Source organism: Aptenodytes patagonicus, chromosome 3 (assembly GCF_965638725.1).
Source record: "Aptenodytes patagonicus chromosome 3, bAptPat1.pri.cur, whole genome shotgun sequence".
Classification (NCBI taxonomy): Eukaryota; Metazoa; Chordata; class Aves; order Sphenisciformes; family Spheniscidae; genus Aptenodytes; species Aptenodytes patagonicus.
In genome coordinates this window covers 88,134,820-88,153,912 of record NC_134951.1, presented here as the reverse complement: position 1 = coordinate 88,153,912, position 19,093 = coordinate 88,134,820, and the positions used below count along the sequence as shown (strand labels likewise).

At 37.3% G+C, this 19,093-nt stretch overlaps 1 protein-coding gene across 3 annotated transcripts in view; it reads right to left on the bottom strand.

The window, feature by feature from the left end:
* The window catches only part of RYR2 (ryanodine receptor 2), a 457,875-nt gene that overhangs the window by 268,887 nt on the left and 169,895 nt on the right, over positions 1-19,093 (bottom strand). For all 3 annotated transcript variants that reach the window (XM_076334184.1, XM_076334182.1, XM_076334183.1), the window contains exons 4-6: positions 9,133-9,207; positions 8,297-8,375; positions 7,045-7,157 (exon numbers count right to left, since the gene is read on the bottom strand). In XM_076334184.1, the coding sequence (XP_076190299.1) occupies positions 7,045-7,157; positions 8,297-8,375; positions 9,133-9,207 (267 nt within the window). The remainder of the gene's footprint in view (positions 1-7,044; positions 7,158-8,296; positions 8,376-9,132; positions 9,208-19,093) is intronic.

Genomic DNA, 19,093 nt, shown 5'->3' with positions numbered 1-19,093 from the left:
ACTTCATCCCTGCCTTGAGCCACCCATTACAAGGAATATCTGGTTCCACCGGGGTTGGGGTGTATTTAATTATTTCCTGTAGAGGGAGTTTAAACAGTTCATTAACACACAGGAGGTGCAAGAGGACTAGCTTATGCAAAATAGACAAAGTCATCACTTGTAACTACTAAAACAAAATTTGAAAAATCTTCCCTGGGCATGACGAAGCTGCATTATTTCAGGGGAATGGTTTTTTACTAATTTTTCTTTTCTTTTTTTTTTTTTTAAGTTAGCGAAAAGTACACCTGTGATATCAAGAACACTCCTTCTAATTTCCTGTGTTTGTTATAAAGCGTGGGATGCTCAATATTTTCAAGAAAACGAAATGAATTTTCTTAATGATGTGATTTTTTTTTTCCTTCCCTGTCTTCAAGCTCAGTTATGTCTGACCTCTTCTAGATGAACTAAAAAAAAAATTACCTGACTGATTAAAAAAAAAAAAAAAGAAATCATAGAATCATAGAATCATTGAGGTTGGAAAAGACCTCTAAGATCATCGAGTCCAACCATCAACCCAACACCACCATGTCCACTAAACCATGTCCCTAAGTGCCTCATCTACTCGTCTTTTAAATACCTCCAGGGATGGGGACTCCACCACTTCCCTGGGCAGCCTGTTCCAATGTTTAACCACTCTTTCACTAAAGACATTTTTCCTTACATCCAAACTAAACCTCCCCTGGCGCAACTTGAGGCCATTTCCTCTCGTCCTATGGCTAGTTACTTGGGAGAAGAGACCGACACCCACCTCACTACAACCTCCTTTCAGGTAGTTGTAGAGAGCGATGAGGTCTCCCCTCAGCCTCCTTTTCTCCAGGCTAAACAACCCCAGTTCCCTCAGCCGCTCCTCAGAAGGCTTGTTCTCCAGACCCCTCACCAGCCTCGTTGCCCTTCTCTGGACACGCTCCAGCACCTCAACGTCCTTCTTGTAGTGAGGGGCCCAAAACTGAACACAGTATTCGAGGTGCGGCCTCACCAGGGCCGAGTACAGGGGCACGATCACTTCCCTACTCCTGCTGGCCACACTAGTTCTGATACAGGCCAAGATGCCATTGGCCTTCTTGGCCGCCTGGGCACACTGCCGGCTCACGTTCAGCCAGCTGTCAACCAGCACCCCCAGGTCCTTTTCCGACAGGCAGCTTTCCAGCCACTCTTCCCCAAGCCTGTAGCGCTGCATGGGGTTGTTGTGGCCCAAGTGCAGGACCCGGCACTTGGCCTTGTTGAACCTCATACAGTTGGCCTGGGCCCATCGATCCAGCCTGTCCAGGTCCCTCTGCAGAGCCTTCCTACCCTCGAGCAGATCAACACTCCCGCCCAACTTGGTGTCGTCTGCAAACTTACTGAGGGAGCACTCGATCCCCTCACCCAGATCATTGATAAAGATATTAAACAAGACCGGCCCCAGTACTGAGCCCTGGGGAACGCCGCTCGTGACCGGCCGCCAACTGGATTTGACTCCATTCACCACAACTCTCTGGGCCCGGCCGTCCAGCCAGTTTTTGATGTTACTATTTCTAATATGTAATTTTTTACATTACAAGCACTTGATCATAAGCACTTGGAAGCAGGATTTTGTAAGGCAGAGCAGCTTGACAACCTTAAGTATCGGCAAGATCTACCAGCCTCCACAATAACATTTCAAATTGTACAGAGGCTCTGTGGGAACTGCATTATGATCAGTGTAACAGAGCAGCTCAACACTACCTTGGTTCCACCAATTTCAGGTTTGTTTATGCAGATTCAAATTATTTTTAAGAAAAATCTTTTTTACTATTCTTCAACAAAAAATGAATGATGGAATTGTGAACTTACACAGAAGAAAGCAAAGTCCAACACTGAGTTTCATACTCTTAGAAAAAAAAGAAATGGAAGGGGGGAGAATAAAATTTTTAAAATTTAAAAAAAAAAAAAAAAAAATCACACACTGCTATGTTCCCTGGTACTATTGCACCAACAAATGCGACAGATACTCAGAAGCTGTCCCAAGTATCTGATAATAACTAAGAGAATTGAAACTAAGAGCTGAAAATAAACAACGTATTTGATGCAAGAGGATGCAGAGGGAGTACCTTTCCAATACTCAGGAACCTGTCCTCCTGTCCAGGACAAATGACAGATATCAGCTCCACCTTTCAAATAATTTGATCTAATTTGGATTATATTATTTTTGAAAGGGAACTCTGTCATCGGTTAACCATGATAAAAATCTTCAAGGAAAAGCTTACACTTCAAAGGAAAGTTTCCAATTAGTTTCCAGTATTAAAAAAAAACAAAAACAAACAAACAAACAAACAAAAAAAGTCATTTAAGTCAAAGAAATAAACCTCAAGGTTTGTTCACAGATTTGCATAATGCAGCTGCAGATCAGCATTACAGTCAGGACAGCAACTCAGCAACTAGATATATATCACAGTGCAGAAATTGTTGCATTATACTGAAATCTGTGCACTGTAGATTCAAAGTTGGGTTTTTTTTTCCTCTTTCCTGACTTCTTAGCCAGAATAACACTGACCTCATTGATACTAATTTTCATTTTTATCTTCATTTATGCATTTTGTATTTCAACTTCATATCTAAGGACTGTTTCTTGAATTATGTTTAAAAGACTAAGTTATCGAGGCTTCACGAGTTTGAAAGAAATTACAATTAATCAAATTTCTAAACTATTGAAAATTGGCAATTTTGAAAGCAGTCATGGTATATAATTAACAATAGGCATAGGCAAACCTCAGTGCAGGTGTACATGGTAGTACGTACAAGATGGGGAAACACGCTGGAACTATTACATCTGCTCATCAGCCTGCACTGCCTCAAGAAAGGAAACAGAGCAACTCTGGCTTGAACTTAAACGGTGGCAGTATTTACAGCTTTTCGCTCTGCGCTGAGAGGGTTCAGCAGAGCCAAGCTTCCTCACTGACGGACCTGGAAGTAGAGCAATTCGCGCTTTATATAATGCCACAGGCACTGCATGTAAGTGCTTTTCCTCAGAAACGCCACACAGAAAAGTAAGCATCCAAAATCCTGTTGTATAGGTAGGGATAATGAGAGCCAGAGCAACTGAATGACTTGCCCAGGGACATTGCTGTGAGTCAACAAACAGCCAAAATCCACATCTGTGGACCTTTAGCTTACTATTTTAACACTAATCTTCCTATCGGTTTAGCACTTGTTCACTGCAATTAAAAAGATGACTCTTCAGGGCAAAAACATGAAGTCAATTGTCCCAAAATCTTTTTTTGATGGAAAGCAGGGAAGGGGAACTATAGCAAAGTCCTGACATTTTCTTAATACTTTAATAGTGGTTGCCAACCAAATTAGGCCTAAACACTAACCTACTGACTACACTGAGATCATAAAGTCACAAAGTCAATGGGGGAAAAAAAATTAAGTAATTAAGCTGCACTCAGACAACTGGAAGACTAACCTATGAAGCTGATGTAGTTCTGCTCTCCCTTTGTATTATACAAATAAAACTAAGTTCTGACTACATTTTTGTCCTGGTTTCGGCAGGGATAGAGTTAATTTCCTTCCTAGTAGCTGGTACAGTGCTGTGTTTTGGATTTAGGGTGAGAACAATGTTGATAACACACCAATGTTTTAGTTGTTGCTAGGTAGTGTTTACACTAGTCAAGGACTTTTCAGCTTCCCATGCTCTACTGACTGAGAAGGCTGGAGGTGCACAAGAAGCTGGGAGGGGGCACAGCCAGGGCAGCTGACCCAAACTGGCCAAAGGGATATTCCATACCATGTGATGTCATGCTCAGTATATAAAGCTGGGGGAAGAAGAAGGAAGGGGGGGACGTTTGGAGTGATGGCGTTTGTCTTCCCACGTAACCGTTACGCGTGATGGAGCCCTGCTTTCCTGGAGATGGCTGAACACCTGCCTGCCCATGGGAAGTAGTGAAGGAATTCCTTGTTTTGCTTTGCTTGCATGCGTGGCTTTTGCTTTACCTATTAAACTGTCTTTATCTCAACCCACGAGTTTTTCTCACTTTTACCCTTCTGATTCTCTCCCCCATCCCACCGGGGGGGAGTGAGCAAGCGGCTGCGTGGTGCTCAGTTGCCGACTGAGATTAAACCACGACAATTTTGCAAAAGCCATGCCCTGTGAATGAACTCTACTCATCTGTTACTTTTACATACACATCTTTGCCCCAGGATTGTTAACCCGTTTGTCTTAATTTGGAGATAATTAGCAAGTTGCTTGAAAACATAGAGCAATATTGCAATATAAAAAGGTGACATTCCAACCCTATTCCTAACAGCATATAGACATAGAACATTTGATAGAAAACTTACTCTTTCCTAAGGTTTTAACTGTAAGTACACAATGTAGGAGCGGCTGAGGGAACTGGGACTGTTTAGTCTGGAGAAGAGGAGGCGCAGGGGAGACCTTATCATGCTCCACAACTACCTGAAAGGAGGTTGTAGCGAGGTGGGTGTCGGTCTCTTCTCCCAAGTAACTAGCGACAGGACGAGAGGAAATGGCCTCAAGTTGCGCCAGGGGAGGTTTAGATTGGACATGAGGGAAAATTTCTGTACTGAAAGAGTGGTTAAACATTGGAAGAGGCTGCCCAGGGAAGTGGTGGAGTCACCATCCCTGGAGGTATTTAAAAGACATGTAGATGAGGCGCTTAGGGCCATGGTTTAGTGGGCATGGTGGTGTTGGGTTGATGGTTGGACTTGATGATCTTAGAGGTCTTTTCCAACCTTAATGATTCTATGATTCTATGTACATAAACCTAACTCTCAGCATCCTGTTGAACATCACTCTCTGTCAAGGGACACGAGGAACTCCTTACCCTTAGAAAAAGTGTTCCTCGACTGGATTCAATAGAGCCTATTTGGTGTCACTATCCAACTGGATTCATAAAAATAACTTCATCTCTCCACAGTCCTAACCTATTGTAAAAGGTATCAGTTGCTACATTCCTTTAAATGTTGTAGAAAACAGGGACTATAACATGACGCTGCACTCAAAATGAAAATACTGTGATTAAAGGTACCTCCTTTGAAGTTATTTTGTAGACAGCCTAATGGATTAAGACAATTTAAGATGGAGAGCTTTCATGAAAAATGTTCACTCATTGGTAACTGGCTAATTCAGTCTTTATCAACTGTTTGAATTTTCATAAAAGTATCATTGCCTTATTTACAGTGCTAATATAACTACTGAGTAGGCAGCAAAAACACAAATATTTTTATGATTGCGAAGCTACATAGTTCACCAGCTCTTAATTTAGTCTGGAAAAACATCTATTCATAAAAATGTGGGGTTGAGTGCACGTAAGAGCAAAATTAATTTGCTGAATCCTTGCTCCTTCTTACTATCAAACCAGAGCTGAATAACTGAAATAGGTTTAATAACTATTCATTAAAATCTAGCTCTAAACCATTTTAAGACTATAATACAGAGATTAAAATATCAAGAACATAGATTCGTGTCGTTTCTCTCTACACTGAAAATATAATTTGGTTTTAGTATATTGATATTTTGCATGGAAGATGCAGTATACACATTAACACCACGTGTTGAGGAAAATCAGTCTCTGCTGCATAAAAGTACGTATGACAGCCTTGAGAATCAACAGTTGAGGCACAAACCCTAAATAATATAAAAGGCTGAGCTGATTTACTAATTAGAGGGCAGAAAGTATGAGTTCAGGCATATACCTACACAGAGACACAATCTATAGCAAAATTCAACTTCAGCAACCCAATTCAGCAATTCAATGAATTTCAAAAAATTCAATGTCTTGAAACAAAACTGTTTCATGAATTAGATTTCTCATTAATTTTGTCCACAATAAGTTGTTTTTCCAGTAAGTCTAATTACAATTCTCATAAAAGTAGTTACTAAAAATAATTTTAAAATGTAAAGATTATTGGAAAGTTGTCAGAATGTCTACTTACAAAAAATAACTAATTAAATGAGTTACTGAGCTTCTAATTAGAAGTTAAAATTATATTCTAATAATTATATTCTCATTTTTCTATGTGTTTCCAAAAGAAGGGAGAACATTTTCAATTTTATCAAAAAGAAAAAAACCACTACTTTTAAGTCTTATTAAACTCTTCACTTTTTTCTAAATACTGTAAAAAACTTTCAGAAATAATGTTTCATAGCATAAAAAGAATAAGTGAATAATATAGAATAATATATGGAATATATACTATAATATATAGAATAAACTTTAATGTTATATGCAGACCTGAGACAGTCTTCCTGACAAAGCTAAAAAGACTTCCTCTTTAAGGATCCTTTTTTTCGTGTAGATACATTTGCCGAATCACTGGGGCTGATTTTACAGACTGATTTCCTTCTTATTTTCATCTTTCCCCCCCACCAGATAGAATAGTTCAGGTGCTTGCAACACCAAGAATACAAAAAGAAATTAATCTTAAAAGTGTTGAAGAGTTTCATTACAGAACAAATGGGAGATACTTTGATGAGGAAGAAAGTTATTTAAGCCAGTGATAAAAAGCAGCTACCACAGAAAGTTTTAAAATATTTCAATTATATTTAATTATGATATATCAGTAGCTGTGTATATAACGCTGTACATAATCCTAAGAAAATATGGACCTTTTAAAGGCCACAAAATGCTATGTACCTAAGTTAAACATTCTAAAATTTTGGTATAAAGTCTAAATTCATATATGATAGTGCTGTTAACCTCTGAACACTCACAGGGACTCTAAACACCTCAGTTATGCAATTTGGACAGATTTCTTTTTTCTGTATTTTCTTTTTTTCTTCATTGGTAAATTTTTCAACTTCTATTCCATTATTGAAATGAACACAAATTAGCTTAGTCACGTATTAATGTCACACTTCCCAGACCTTCAGTGTCTTGGTTTGCAAAATGGTATCAAATACCAGTTTAAACACCTTAAGCTATACTTTTGTGGAGGTGGAATTGTAAACCAGACTTTAGTATGACACTTTTAGTAACTGTTTTTTCTGTAGAGGAAGCACTGTACAGATATTCTTACAGAACTTACCAAATATCTTTCTGAAGAGACACTGACTAAAATAAGATCATCTCCAACACGCACTTTTTCTCCTTCTGATCGTTGCTTGGAAGCAGGATGGATGGTCCACCAGCATGCCTCACCTGTATCATTATTGAGTAACAGCAGAGAAAGAAATGAGAAAGAAAATGCCCAACACTATTGCCATTAATTTCACATTTATCTCAATCCTAAAGTTCTGACCCAGATTTCAGTTGGGTAAACCAAGTGTCCATGTGTTTGCAGCAACTAATATTGTTCCTGCACCACCTTGTCAGAAACTCAGCTGGAAATAATACACATATGCGAAGACAAGACCACCTCTGGAACAGTTATTCCAGAGTTGAGTAAGGAGGCGGCTCTCTGTGTTCTCTAGGCAATCTGGTCCAGGTCTTTGCTAAAGAGCTTCCCTATCACCTTCATTCCAGGCTCTGGGAAAGACATCGAAGAATATTGCGCCGAGAATTAGGACAAATAAGTGGAGCAACCCATCACTAAGGGCAATAAAAATAAGCATCTACAGTATCGCTTAAAATATTATTTGAAAGATCTCATAAATCCAAATTCAGTTATGTTCTTCCACTTCTACTGACTGCTAGTGTCTCTAATTCCCCACAATATTTATAAGTATTAAAGTCACAAATTTTGTTCCCATGATAAACCTAGCTTTCAGATATACTTCTTGAATGAAAAGCATACTTTTCAGAAAAAATCTCTTTGATCTTGGAACTGTTCAATTGTTGCTGTTAATCACTGTTATTACTCCTAGCTAAAGCAAAGCTTTAAAAACCAAGCAAACTTATTTTTTCTAATTAAACGATTACACCAAACTGATGGCACTGTAAGAAGCCAGATCAGTCTTAAAAATACAAATAAATCCGAGTCACCAGCAGTTCTAAAGCTTTAATAGAATCTTTATTTAAAATAACACAAGTTTAAAAAAATTTCAGCAGAGGGCTTCTACAGGAATAACAACTTGGGAATATTCCTTTACTTATAGTCAATATTATAAATTTATATTTAAATACCAATAGACATGTTTATATCTCATAGAAAAGAAATTACATAATCTATTAGAAAATGTAAAGATACTGAATGTGTAAAACACGGAAATATTAAGGTTTTTTTCTTTAGTCCTTAAACTAGTCTTAATTTTTATGTGATTTATATGTATTTATAGGTCTCTTCTGATTTTTAGACTGAAAGTATTCTTCATTACATAGTCTTTTAAACTAGCATTTACCTGTTGTGTCCTCTTGCAATCCTACATCAAATGCCAGCTTATCCATTGAAGATCGAGATGTAGAGAGGCAGCATAGATACTACCAAAAGAAAAAAGCATGCATTACTAGTTCTGCTCACATCTGATAATCCACTGAAGTATAAAAAGCCATCAACCTACTAACACAGGATTAATTATTCTTAAATTATCCCCACTAGTTACTATCAAGAACATATATGCCTGGTAAACTGAATGGCACTCAAGGAGACTTGACAATGATATATGTTCTAAAATAACCTCTCAGTCTGTCCAGGTTATCTTTCCACTGAGACGGGAATAGTGAGAGTGGAAATAAAGGAGCTGTCTGCATTGAAGTTCAGCGCCATGAAGCCTTACTTGTAGTTAAGGAGTTTGTAACCCATATAATTCATCAGGGAATTGAAGAGTAAGGCTTCTGTCCAAAATATGTGCAAGAAGGAATTTCCTTTTCCACTCAGTCTCCAACATATGTTCAGGTTGCCAGCCAGATGCCAGCTGTGGATTCAGTCACAGCTTATGCAATATGCAATATCCAAGGGAAAAGAAATGAGAAATCACCAACTCGGAATAGACTGACAAACAGAGCACTCATCACTATGGAGCCAGGCTTAGTTTTAGCACTTACCCAGATACGAACAGCTAGGTTTCGTATTTCCAAGCATCTGCCCTTCACAAAGGTTTCCATTAACCACGGGTGAAATGCCTCTTTGATGTGAGTAATTCTCCAGACATCAGTAAATTGCAATAGTCCGGGCACTTTCAAACATAACTTTCATACAAAAAAGAAATCATTGCTGCTATCAACTCCTGTTACATACCATGCCGCTGTAGGAATGGCGCAACAGGATTGCATGCCCATAGAGTAGTGTTCGATGACCGCCACCTTGTGCAGACTGAAAGATAAAGAGAAATGATATACTGGTATGTTGTAATAAAATCAGGCCTTTTGAGAAAGAAAAAAGAAATCCTCATCAATCTCTGGACAATCTGTATTTGACCTGTGACAGAGAAGTCTATTTCTTTATAAAACGCTATTCAGGGATTAGTTCAAGAAGGTAGTTTTATGAATGTGTTCTCTTTAGTTTTGATTGCCTCTTAATATATTGACCTTTGAAGTCCTTGGGGCAGATCTAAGGTAGAATTTGAACAGGCGAATCTAGAAGCTACTGACTTTTTCTATTAGAAGTGCTCAATTCACTGATAAGGGAAAATGGTGTACTTTGTACCATCACCAGTTTGGTATAAAATATATTCTAGAAGCTTGAATCCTCCTTCCTTGGGCCGAAAGCGGGTGGCCTCTAGAGAAGAGCAGATTTGATGCATGTCACACTACCCTCTACACCCTTATGTATTGTTAAATCTCTCCATATTCACCCATTTTCCCTCCAGATGATATACTTTCCTATACAGAAGGTATGCAGAGGGAGCTTCTAGAGTATTGTCCCTGTTTTACCAGAAAGTATTAATGATATATCAACCACACTGAAGATCATCAACCTCCAGACTGCTTGCCCTGCAGTGTTAAAATACTATCAGACAGAATTCTTTATCTGCTAGGCCAGATAAGTGCTCAAAGACATCCAAGCTAACTCAACAGGATTTGGGCATTCTGAAAATTCAGAAATCATGCCCAAGTAAATGTTCCTCTTGAGAAATGCAGCATAAATCTTGAGTGAAAGAAAATTAAAGTAATAAAATTCACTTTTATCCCAAGAAACTGCAACCATTTTTTTCACAGTATTTTCATTACTGTTTCTATTTATCTATAATCAGTTTAACCACTCATGAAAGAATAAATAAATCTTGTTAAAGCATGAGCAACCTTTCAACTTCTGCTGAAGATTCATGAATTCCTGAGACTGAGATGCAGCTGACTGACATTGGTCAGGAGCAGAGACTGTCAGACAAGACTGTCAAGAGCATAAGTCCATATTCCTCTGACAGAACATCTCACGTAACATTACGCACATCACACTCTTCAAGCAATATCGATAAATACATATTTCTGAGTCTATAAATGTGACAACTCCATAAGCAGCATTATTCTTTCATATAGGACTCCTAATTTAATTTCTTATATACAGCATTTATACCCTTTCTTTTATCACAGTAGATTGACCTTCTGTTTGACTGGAACATCAGATTCATTACAGAATAAATTGGAAACAATCATACTATGTTATCTCTCTGGCAGCTTCATTTCAGTGCTGAAGATCAATTTAACTGAATGGCTATGGTGGCAACACACAATTATTTCCCCCTCCTCGTTTACTGGTTGTCCTTCCTTATCTTTTATCCATTAGCATAATATTTGTTGATCTTTGAGTTACTTGGTCAAGGAAAAAAAAAAGAGAAATAGGTGGTGAAAAAGCAAGCACTTCAAAAAATAATAATTTTAGCACTTCTAAGAAACTGCCAGGAAATTCTGGCTTTTATCTTTATTGAGAAGAGAGCATCTTGATGGACACAAGGTATATTTTGACTTTCAACAAACTGTGTAGCAGTCAAAATGCAGGGAGGCACATTCAATAAACTCTCTGGAAGACTGAATGACATGAATTTTTATTAAGAAAGAAAAAAAGTCATGGTCTTTGTCACAGACACAGTCTTGACAGTAAGACATGAAGATTTAGCTTTGAACTACCATTACTACCATCACTTTTTCCAAAGGCACAAGGAAAGAACAAGAGATTTGATAATGTCAGGCCCATTGTGCCAAAGATGAGTGCTGAACATCCGCTGCTTATCATATTGGGGAAAAGGGGAAAAACTGCTGTGAACGTGCTGCCTTAGCAACATTTCAGGTTTGCCCAGAAGCTTTATCAACAGCAGGCATAGCTACCCAACCAAGTCACTAACATGGACAAAAGTTTGAAATTTCACTGATATTTTTATCAAAATTATTCTGTGTTACTAGCCATAAATTTGATATCTAACATATAGATTTGGTTGCCTGTTGTAAAAAAGATAACAGGAATAGCGTGATCAACAAAATCACAGCTATGTTATCTTGCCCTTGGTTTGGCCATATTGATTTAGCTGTCTAGCACCTATTTTGTTAAATGCCCATTTAATAGTCAAACCGGAGAAAGGTTGGCTCAAAAAAAATTTCAATTGCTTTTGTGAAAAATGGGGGAGTGTTTGTTTAGATAATTTTTCCCCAAGGGATTAAAGTAATTCTTTTTAACCAAAATTATTTTGCCCATTAAGCAAGTTTGCTGTTTCTGTTTCTTAGACAGAAAACAAAGAGTTGCAAAAAAACATTTCAAGCATTTTCCACTGAAAGGCTTCTGAGAGGCAATTATAATCAAGCCATCCACATGGAGGGAAAGTGAAAAGATGAAACACAGGAAAATACAGGAGAGACTGGAAGAGAAAGCTGGTACTATGAAACTGCCTTCCATTTTGGAGCCTGCCTTCCAGGATATGTGCATACCTGTATGTTAATTTCCTGCTTTAAAGGCTCATTTCATAACTAAATACTCAGCATTTATCTTTATGCCAGAAACTGCATAGTAAGTAGCTGTTGGGCATAATTGTGCACTGAAAGAGTCTTTGATTTTCAAAATAATGCATTCCTACCTAGAATGTTGCAGAGAACTGTAAATTTTCCATGTTAAAAAAATAAATAAATAAAATTAAATAAATATAAAAGTTAACAATTGGACTTCCGTGGCAAAGATGCAACATTCCAACATGAGGTGTCCCACTGAAGTTTTACCAAGTTTCTAGTAATATTTAAATAATAATATTTCAAAAGACACTGCAAGACTTCTTGGAAGCCACAATCCTGAGTAATTCAATCCGTAATGCCCACAGATTTTTGCACAAATATATGAATGGTATTATAACGCACGCAAGTTTCTAGCAACCGCATTATTTATCATGAGTCTTATTTGCTTTATGTTTTTAATTTCCAATTTTCAGAGCAATTTCTAAGTTGGACAATACATTCCCTGAATAAAACTAGGTTGGAGGAAAATACATTTGTGTTCAAAGAAGAATTTATCCATGGAAGCTATGCCATTCAGGAGTATCAGTTATATGAACGCAAAACTCTTCGCCTCATTTTATTCTCCAAGAATTTGGGATTTAGAATAAGACTTGAAAAGCCTTCAGAACTGGTAAACACTACAGTCAATAAATTGAGATTGAAAGCATATAGGGCAAATTCACACTGCTTGCGAAAACTTCATATAAACTGCCCATCTCTAATATTTCTGCAGCTGGAATACAAGATTAAGTCGGAGTCATCTCATCACCCAAAAGCCATTGCCGAAACAAAGGCAATTTAGAATACAACAACAACAATTAGAGCTGAAGAAATAAGCATTCAAAATATATACACAACTTTCAAGTTCAATGCATTGTTAGACCAGGCAATGAGAATAGACTACTAAGACCTGAGCTGCTTAATTTGATGTAAAGTGTTATCCTGAAACAAAAATAAATAAAGAAAATAAGTTAAAATTGGGAAATATTTCTTTTCCTTGTTTTCTTAATAGAAATAGGATTAAAATGCCAACAAGAACTTAAAAATTACAACCTACAAACTATCTAGTAAAATGTGCAAATGATGGAAGCAGCATAACATGAAATATTTATTAGATTGAACAAAAACTTATATATTTTACTGTGAATACCAATCCTGCAGTAAGATACGTTATACATGAGCCAACAAACGCTTTATATCTGTACAATTTTATATATACACAACTGTCATATGTACAGACATGCAATCACCTGACAGATTAAAACAGGTATTTCACAGACGTTAATTCACACAGTAGCACTTGCACCACTGTGCCTATGGCAGCATTGCTACACTTGTGGCCATACATGAGAAGCTGCAGGAAATTAATCATGGTGACATTGAGCAAGTGGTTTGGAGCCATTTGTGCTTCTGGGAACCTCAATTACAATGAGAATTTCTAGAATACCCTGTGGCATCCAAGGAGATTTTGAGTCAAATAGCCATTACCTTTCCATTCTTTTCAAGAGAACAGCCTTATTTGTACTAGAGAACACATTTCTTAGACCAATGAGTACTCTACTGCAAGCAAATGCCGACATTTCTTTGCTGACTTTTCTTCATGGGTCTACACAATCTCCAAATGTATGAAAAGGGAAAAAGCTATGGGCTTCAGGGAGGTACCAGAGAAAGACAAACATGTGAAAGCATGTAATGAAACAGGGTAGTTATTTCGGTGTTTTGTGTGTGTACAGACAAAGCTTTCGTAACATTGTCATTATTCAGAAATCTAATGCTTGAGAAAGCCTGACAGCAATTGCATTTAGCACGTGGCTATTCAGACAATTCTAGTCACCCATGAAAGCAATTTAAAAATACTGAATGTGTCACAAGAACACAGGAACTGAAGCACACTCTCTAGAAAATCATACAAGATAACACAGTGAGTTTTGAAGAATGATGTAATGGCTTTTTCTGCCTCATGCAATGATGAGCCCATAAAAGCAGAATGGAATTAATGGCACATGCTATAAGGAAAATGACAGTACAAAGACTAGATTATAAGGAAGTATAGTTTTGATGGACTTCAAAAAAAAAAAAAATCAAGTGAAACAATAAGCTACAAGACATCAGTAGTAAATCCTTCAAAAATGCAATCCATATAATTTACAGTAATGGTAAATTATGACCTAATTGCAACCAGCTGCTTAGCCTGGTATTTCCTCTGTGTCCCAGACCCAGTCATAGGAAACACCAGCCCAAATGGTCTAGATGGAACTTAGGACCACTCAATATTGCTCTGAATGGGTTTCTAAAAAAATATTACACAACTATTTTCATGGCACTGAAAATTTTTAACATGTGAGGGCAGCTGTACAGTAAAAGAAGCAATGTGCTCCTTGTTTTTCTTCACAAATGTTTTCCAAGGCAAATACTGCAAGATAACGTTAAAAGTTTCAAATATGACTTTTAGTGGCTATTTCATATGTACACTGGAGTAAAACAATGTCCTTTAAAGCACTGAGTACTTACACTTCATTAAAATGGAGCAAGCCTCCGAAACAGAGCCTAAGTTAACACTTCATTGCCAAAGCCAATTGGGATATCAATGCTTACTGAATTTATTGTTGTCACAGATTTAAAATACTGACAGCAGCTTAAAACTGCAACATGTAATAACAGAACAATGATTTCAAAACACACCAACTAGGCATTTAAAATAAAAATATTGCCAACTTCCGTATTTAAACATCAATGTGACACGTTTGGATGAGGGGAAAAGCTAATTGTTTCTACTAATGACGGCCATCTTACACTTAGATGCTGGAGAGAGACAACAGCATGTCAAACAGAGGACACCTATACTTCCATAAAAACACTTGCAAATACAAATGCAAAAGCATTATTTTCTCCATCACGAGTGTGTTTTAAGTTTCTCAAAGCTCCGTAGTTTTTTTCTAACATTTGTACTGTTAGAAAACTACAGAATGAGGAAAAAAAAAATCCTATCTCTAAATCTAGACACTTAGTTCAAATGTATAAGCAGAAGTACATAATTAAACACAGAACACCCTGCAGTTACCCGCTTTGAACCCTTTTAAATTAAAAACCATCACCACCACAAAAATAAACCAAGCAGGAAATTGCACCCACCAGTGATGGAACCTTCTCAAAGTCCCTTCCCTGGGACTCACATTGGGGCTGTCAAATTTCCCATTCACGAGCAGTCATTACATTCTGAAATTGTGTTTTGAATCATTGGAAAGAGAAATCAAATAGGAAACAAGGGTCTGATCACAAGTATTGGCTTGAAAAAAATCAACTACCATGCATTCTGAGTAAAAGTATATTTAGGCCCTGGACTATGCTCTTCCCAGTCAGAAACCACCTGTGTCAAGACCAGAGATGTAAGGCTGTTGGCATCAATGCCTTTTTCCAAGACACCCATGAAAGTTTTTAAACCAGCAGGCTAATGCAAATATTTAACCTGAACTGGTTCTTTAGAAAGAAAACTGTGAGTGCACAACAAGGAACATGTGCTTTGTTTATATATAAATCTTTAGGGCTTCCTGCATTTAAGCAAATTAAAGGTTCCCATTTAGTAATATGCAAGATAGAAAGAAAAGTACTGAAAGGATGTGGAATAAATGTAGATCTTGAAAGCTTTTGAGTCCTCACTCAGGAAAAGGAAAACTCCATGATGGCAGAATTAGCAATGAAGTGAAAGAAACTGGGAAAAGACTAAAAGGAACTAGGAGGAATAGGAGGGAAGAATGTCCCACAGTCTAAAACCATCTCACTATTGTTCTACACATAAATATTTGCATGATGCTACAACCATTTCTGTAGAGGAGAGGATGCTCAAAATGATGTTTCCATAGAAATGTAAAAACTAGTCATCTATTCATTTCATTATTAATATGCAATTTTTTAATCTGTTCTAGACCAATGCTGATGGAGGTCAGTATCTCTAAAAACAGCGGTGATGACGCAATCCTACTAGCTGACTAGAATTGGAGACCACCACAGATAAGTGTTCGATGAGACCTCTTACTCCCCACAGTTATATCACTGTCTAAATTTTTTCACACTGAACACAACTTCATATGACTAATGAAAGCTTCTTTCTAATACTAGGCAACAGCCACCTGGAAAACACAGGAAGGCTCGTTCTCTTAATACCAGCATGATCAGTAACAGCTTATGAAAAGCTAAAAGAATTTCTTGATGACAAAACATAAACTCAGATTAATTTAGCCTAAGGCAACTAAACAGCCAGTGGAGAGAAAAAGGCACTTTTGGACAGCAATAAAAAATCTGAGCAACTCTTTGATAGATACCTATGCTTCTGCTTGTGGTTACACAGGGAGCTCAGGATATCATGGCTCTAAATCAGGCATTTCAGTTTTGTGGGATGAATGCCAGTCAAAGAGTCCAGAAAACCCCAAGCAGTGGTGAAAACAGAATGTGTGGAAACAGGCTGAGTCACTGCAGAATTTGTGAAGTAACCGTGGAACAGAGCTAGCTAGGCTTGTGAGACAAGATTAGTCAGGCAAAACTAAATAATTCACACTTGAAATAGCAACGCTGGGAAATTACATCTCCAGCAGCATCGGAGAACTTGAAAATGCTGCAAGCCATAAAGACTACAAACAAAGCTACAAACAAAGCTGAGTGTGAGCCAAGGAGTTTTACATGTTCTTCTTGCTCATAAAAGTATCCATTTTCTTTAAAAATCTTGACACAAAAAGAGACAGAATTTCCTTTCCAAAGTAACAGCATCCAGGCCCAGAAGCCTTGAACTCTTCTACCAAAACCCAGAAATGTTAATGAGAACCTTCTGCAATTACTGTGCTCTTGGGCTGCCACTTGCAGTGGTTGGAACCAAACCAGCAGCATTTAGTTGCTTAGAATTTAAAGATGCAAAGTAAATCAATCCACTGACATGTGGCATTGCGGTAATACATTCCTTCACCCTGCTCATATCAAATAACAGCAACACCAAAGGGCGAATTCAAACCAGTCTAAAACCTCTTTGTTTGTCTCACTGTAGCCTATATAATGTGTTACAATGGAATAACAAACAGGAAGTTGAACCTATCGAGACATTATATATGCTATACGTATTCTAGTCTTTACACCTTAGTTCTAAATCACTATTTAGTTGATTGACTTTTCATGGAATTCACTACAAATAAGTAAGTGCTGCAAAAATTCAGGTATGGAGATTAGTGTGACTGATGACTGCTGGTACCTACGTTTAGATAAGGATGGCCACTGTGACCAAAAAAAAAAAAAAAAGAAAAGAAACAAAACAAACTTCTTTCATTGACATGATCAGCAGTTACCTCCTGTTTTACGTGTCGTGCCAAGCCAAAGAACAGAAAAAAGAGTTTAGCTAAACTATAGGTTTCCTAAGGATGGCTTGCTTTAAAAGCTGCATTACAATGTTGAATTATGCTTTATATAAGTATCACATAAAAATCTGAACCTGAATAAATCAACTGGCCAATAAAAATCATGAGCATGTCGTATTCAGTTAAGAACACAGAAATATTTTACTATCTGTATTAAAAAGATTAGAATCATTGGTAATGATGATAAACATTTGTGCCAGCACCATGCTAAATCATCCCAGTTTTGCTAATATTGACCTGTCAGAAGGCAGACTAAACAGCCACATAATTAGAAACACTTCAAATACACCTCATTATTAATATTTCCAACACAACATTTATGTTATCATTTTCCAAGCAATTGGAAACTTCACATCAATGAAAAGCAAATACAGCAGTGAAAATAAATCAAAAATAAATAATATTGATCATCTGTTTCCAGCCTTCTATGCAAAACAAACATTTATAGTTATGGCTGAGGCAATACCTCCATTACAAACTCCTACTTTCAAGCACTTTCAGCAGTTTGGAAAAAAAATTGCTCAAGAGGATAAAATCTATCGATTTCTCCCTTCATCTAGTGAAGATTTCTCTTCCCCCGTACTCCTCCTCCTTCACTGCACAGGAGATAGAAGGAATTAATAAAAATCTTCCTGGTTATTTTAGAGCTAAATAAGTGGAGCAGGGAGGCATTTTTCACAGGTTAAGGATTGTGCCTAAGCTTTTTCTGTTGGTGTATGATACAAGGAATGTGAATCATCCTTGTCACTTGAGAAAGAAACTCACAGATAAAGAATAAGACAGACAACCAAGTAGGAAGAAAAGATGGATCAGCAGAGGAGTCATGCTAAGAAAATTCCTCTGACAACATTAAATCCAGCCCTTAAAATAGCACTGCTTATCTAGCCCAGAATTCCTCCCTTTTGGAGAGTGACAATGAAGCAAGACCATACCATAGAACAGCAAACTCTCAGGGGGTGAAAATCAGTAAACAAATCATTTTGTAAGATTAATTTGGAATAGACATTGATAATTAAAGGAAAAAGTAGAAAATGAATAACCAACACATATTGGCTAAAATCACAGCCAATTATTCAAATGTCAGTTATTCAAAATATTTGGAGGTTCGCTAAGTGCCTTGTCATAGTCTTAATAAGTAAATAAATAAATTAAAAAAAAAAGGGCACTGAGAAGCGGAGCTCCTGCACATGCTTACTGACCTGAGGCACGTGACCCAGCCCAAGGGCTCCCCACTCACCCCACTGAGATACCATACCATCACAACAGCATTCTTGCGACAGAAGAAACAGTGTGCTGTCCCCAGTTTCCAAAATACCTAAATGTTTTACTGGGACTTTTGTTATTTATTTATTGTCTCAAGATTTCTTATTTACCAGGTAGTGTTGCATTCTCACTGAAAGGATAAGGATGAATTGAGAATTAGAGAAGCTGGCCCAGAGTCCTCTTTCCACAAAGGTGCCTGCCTTTGGTCCTTCATGATCTAAATAAACCATAACACCAATCCAAACTAGAGTCAGCATGGTTTCTAAAACCAAATTGTTGCAAAATTCTGTATGTGCTATTTTAGTGAAGGCAAGTTTGATGCTGATGTTAAAAATAAAGAATGAATTAAATTAAATTGTAGGAATTCACAGAAAGTATAATACTAAACGTTTAACTTGCTTACCTTCATCATAAATTTCTGTAGAGCCATGAGAAGGAGAAAAAAAGAGAAAATGTGAAATGAATATTTGCTTTCAGGTGCTTAAAAATGGGATTTGTTTTCCCTGAAAAAGTGAGTGGGATACACAGAACTCCAAACCACATTTAAAAGGAACATTTATGATTGCAATTAGCATAATTATAGCTCATGCTAGAAAGCAAAACAGCTGCTCAGAACAAGGCTTCATA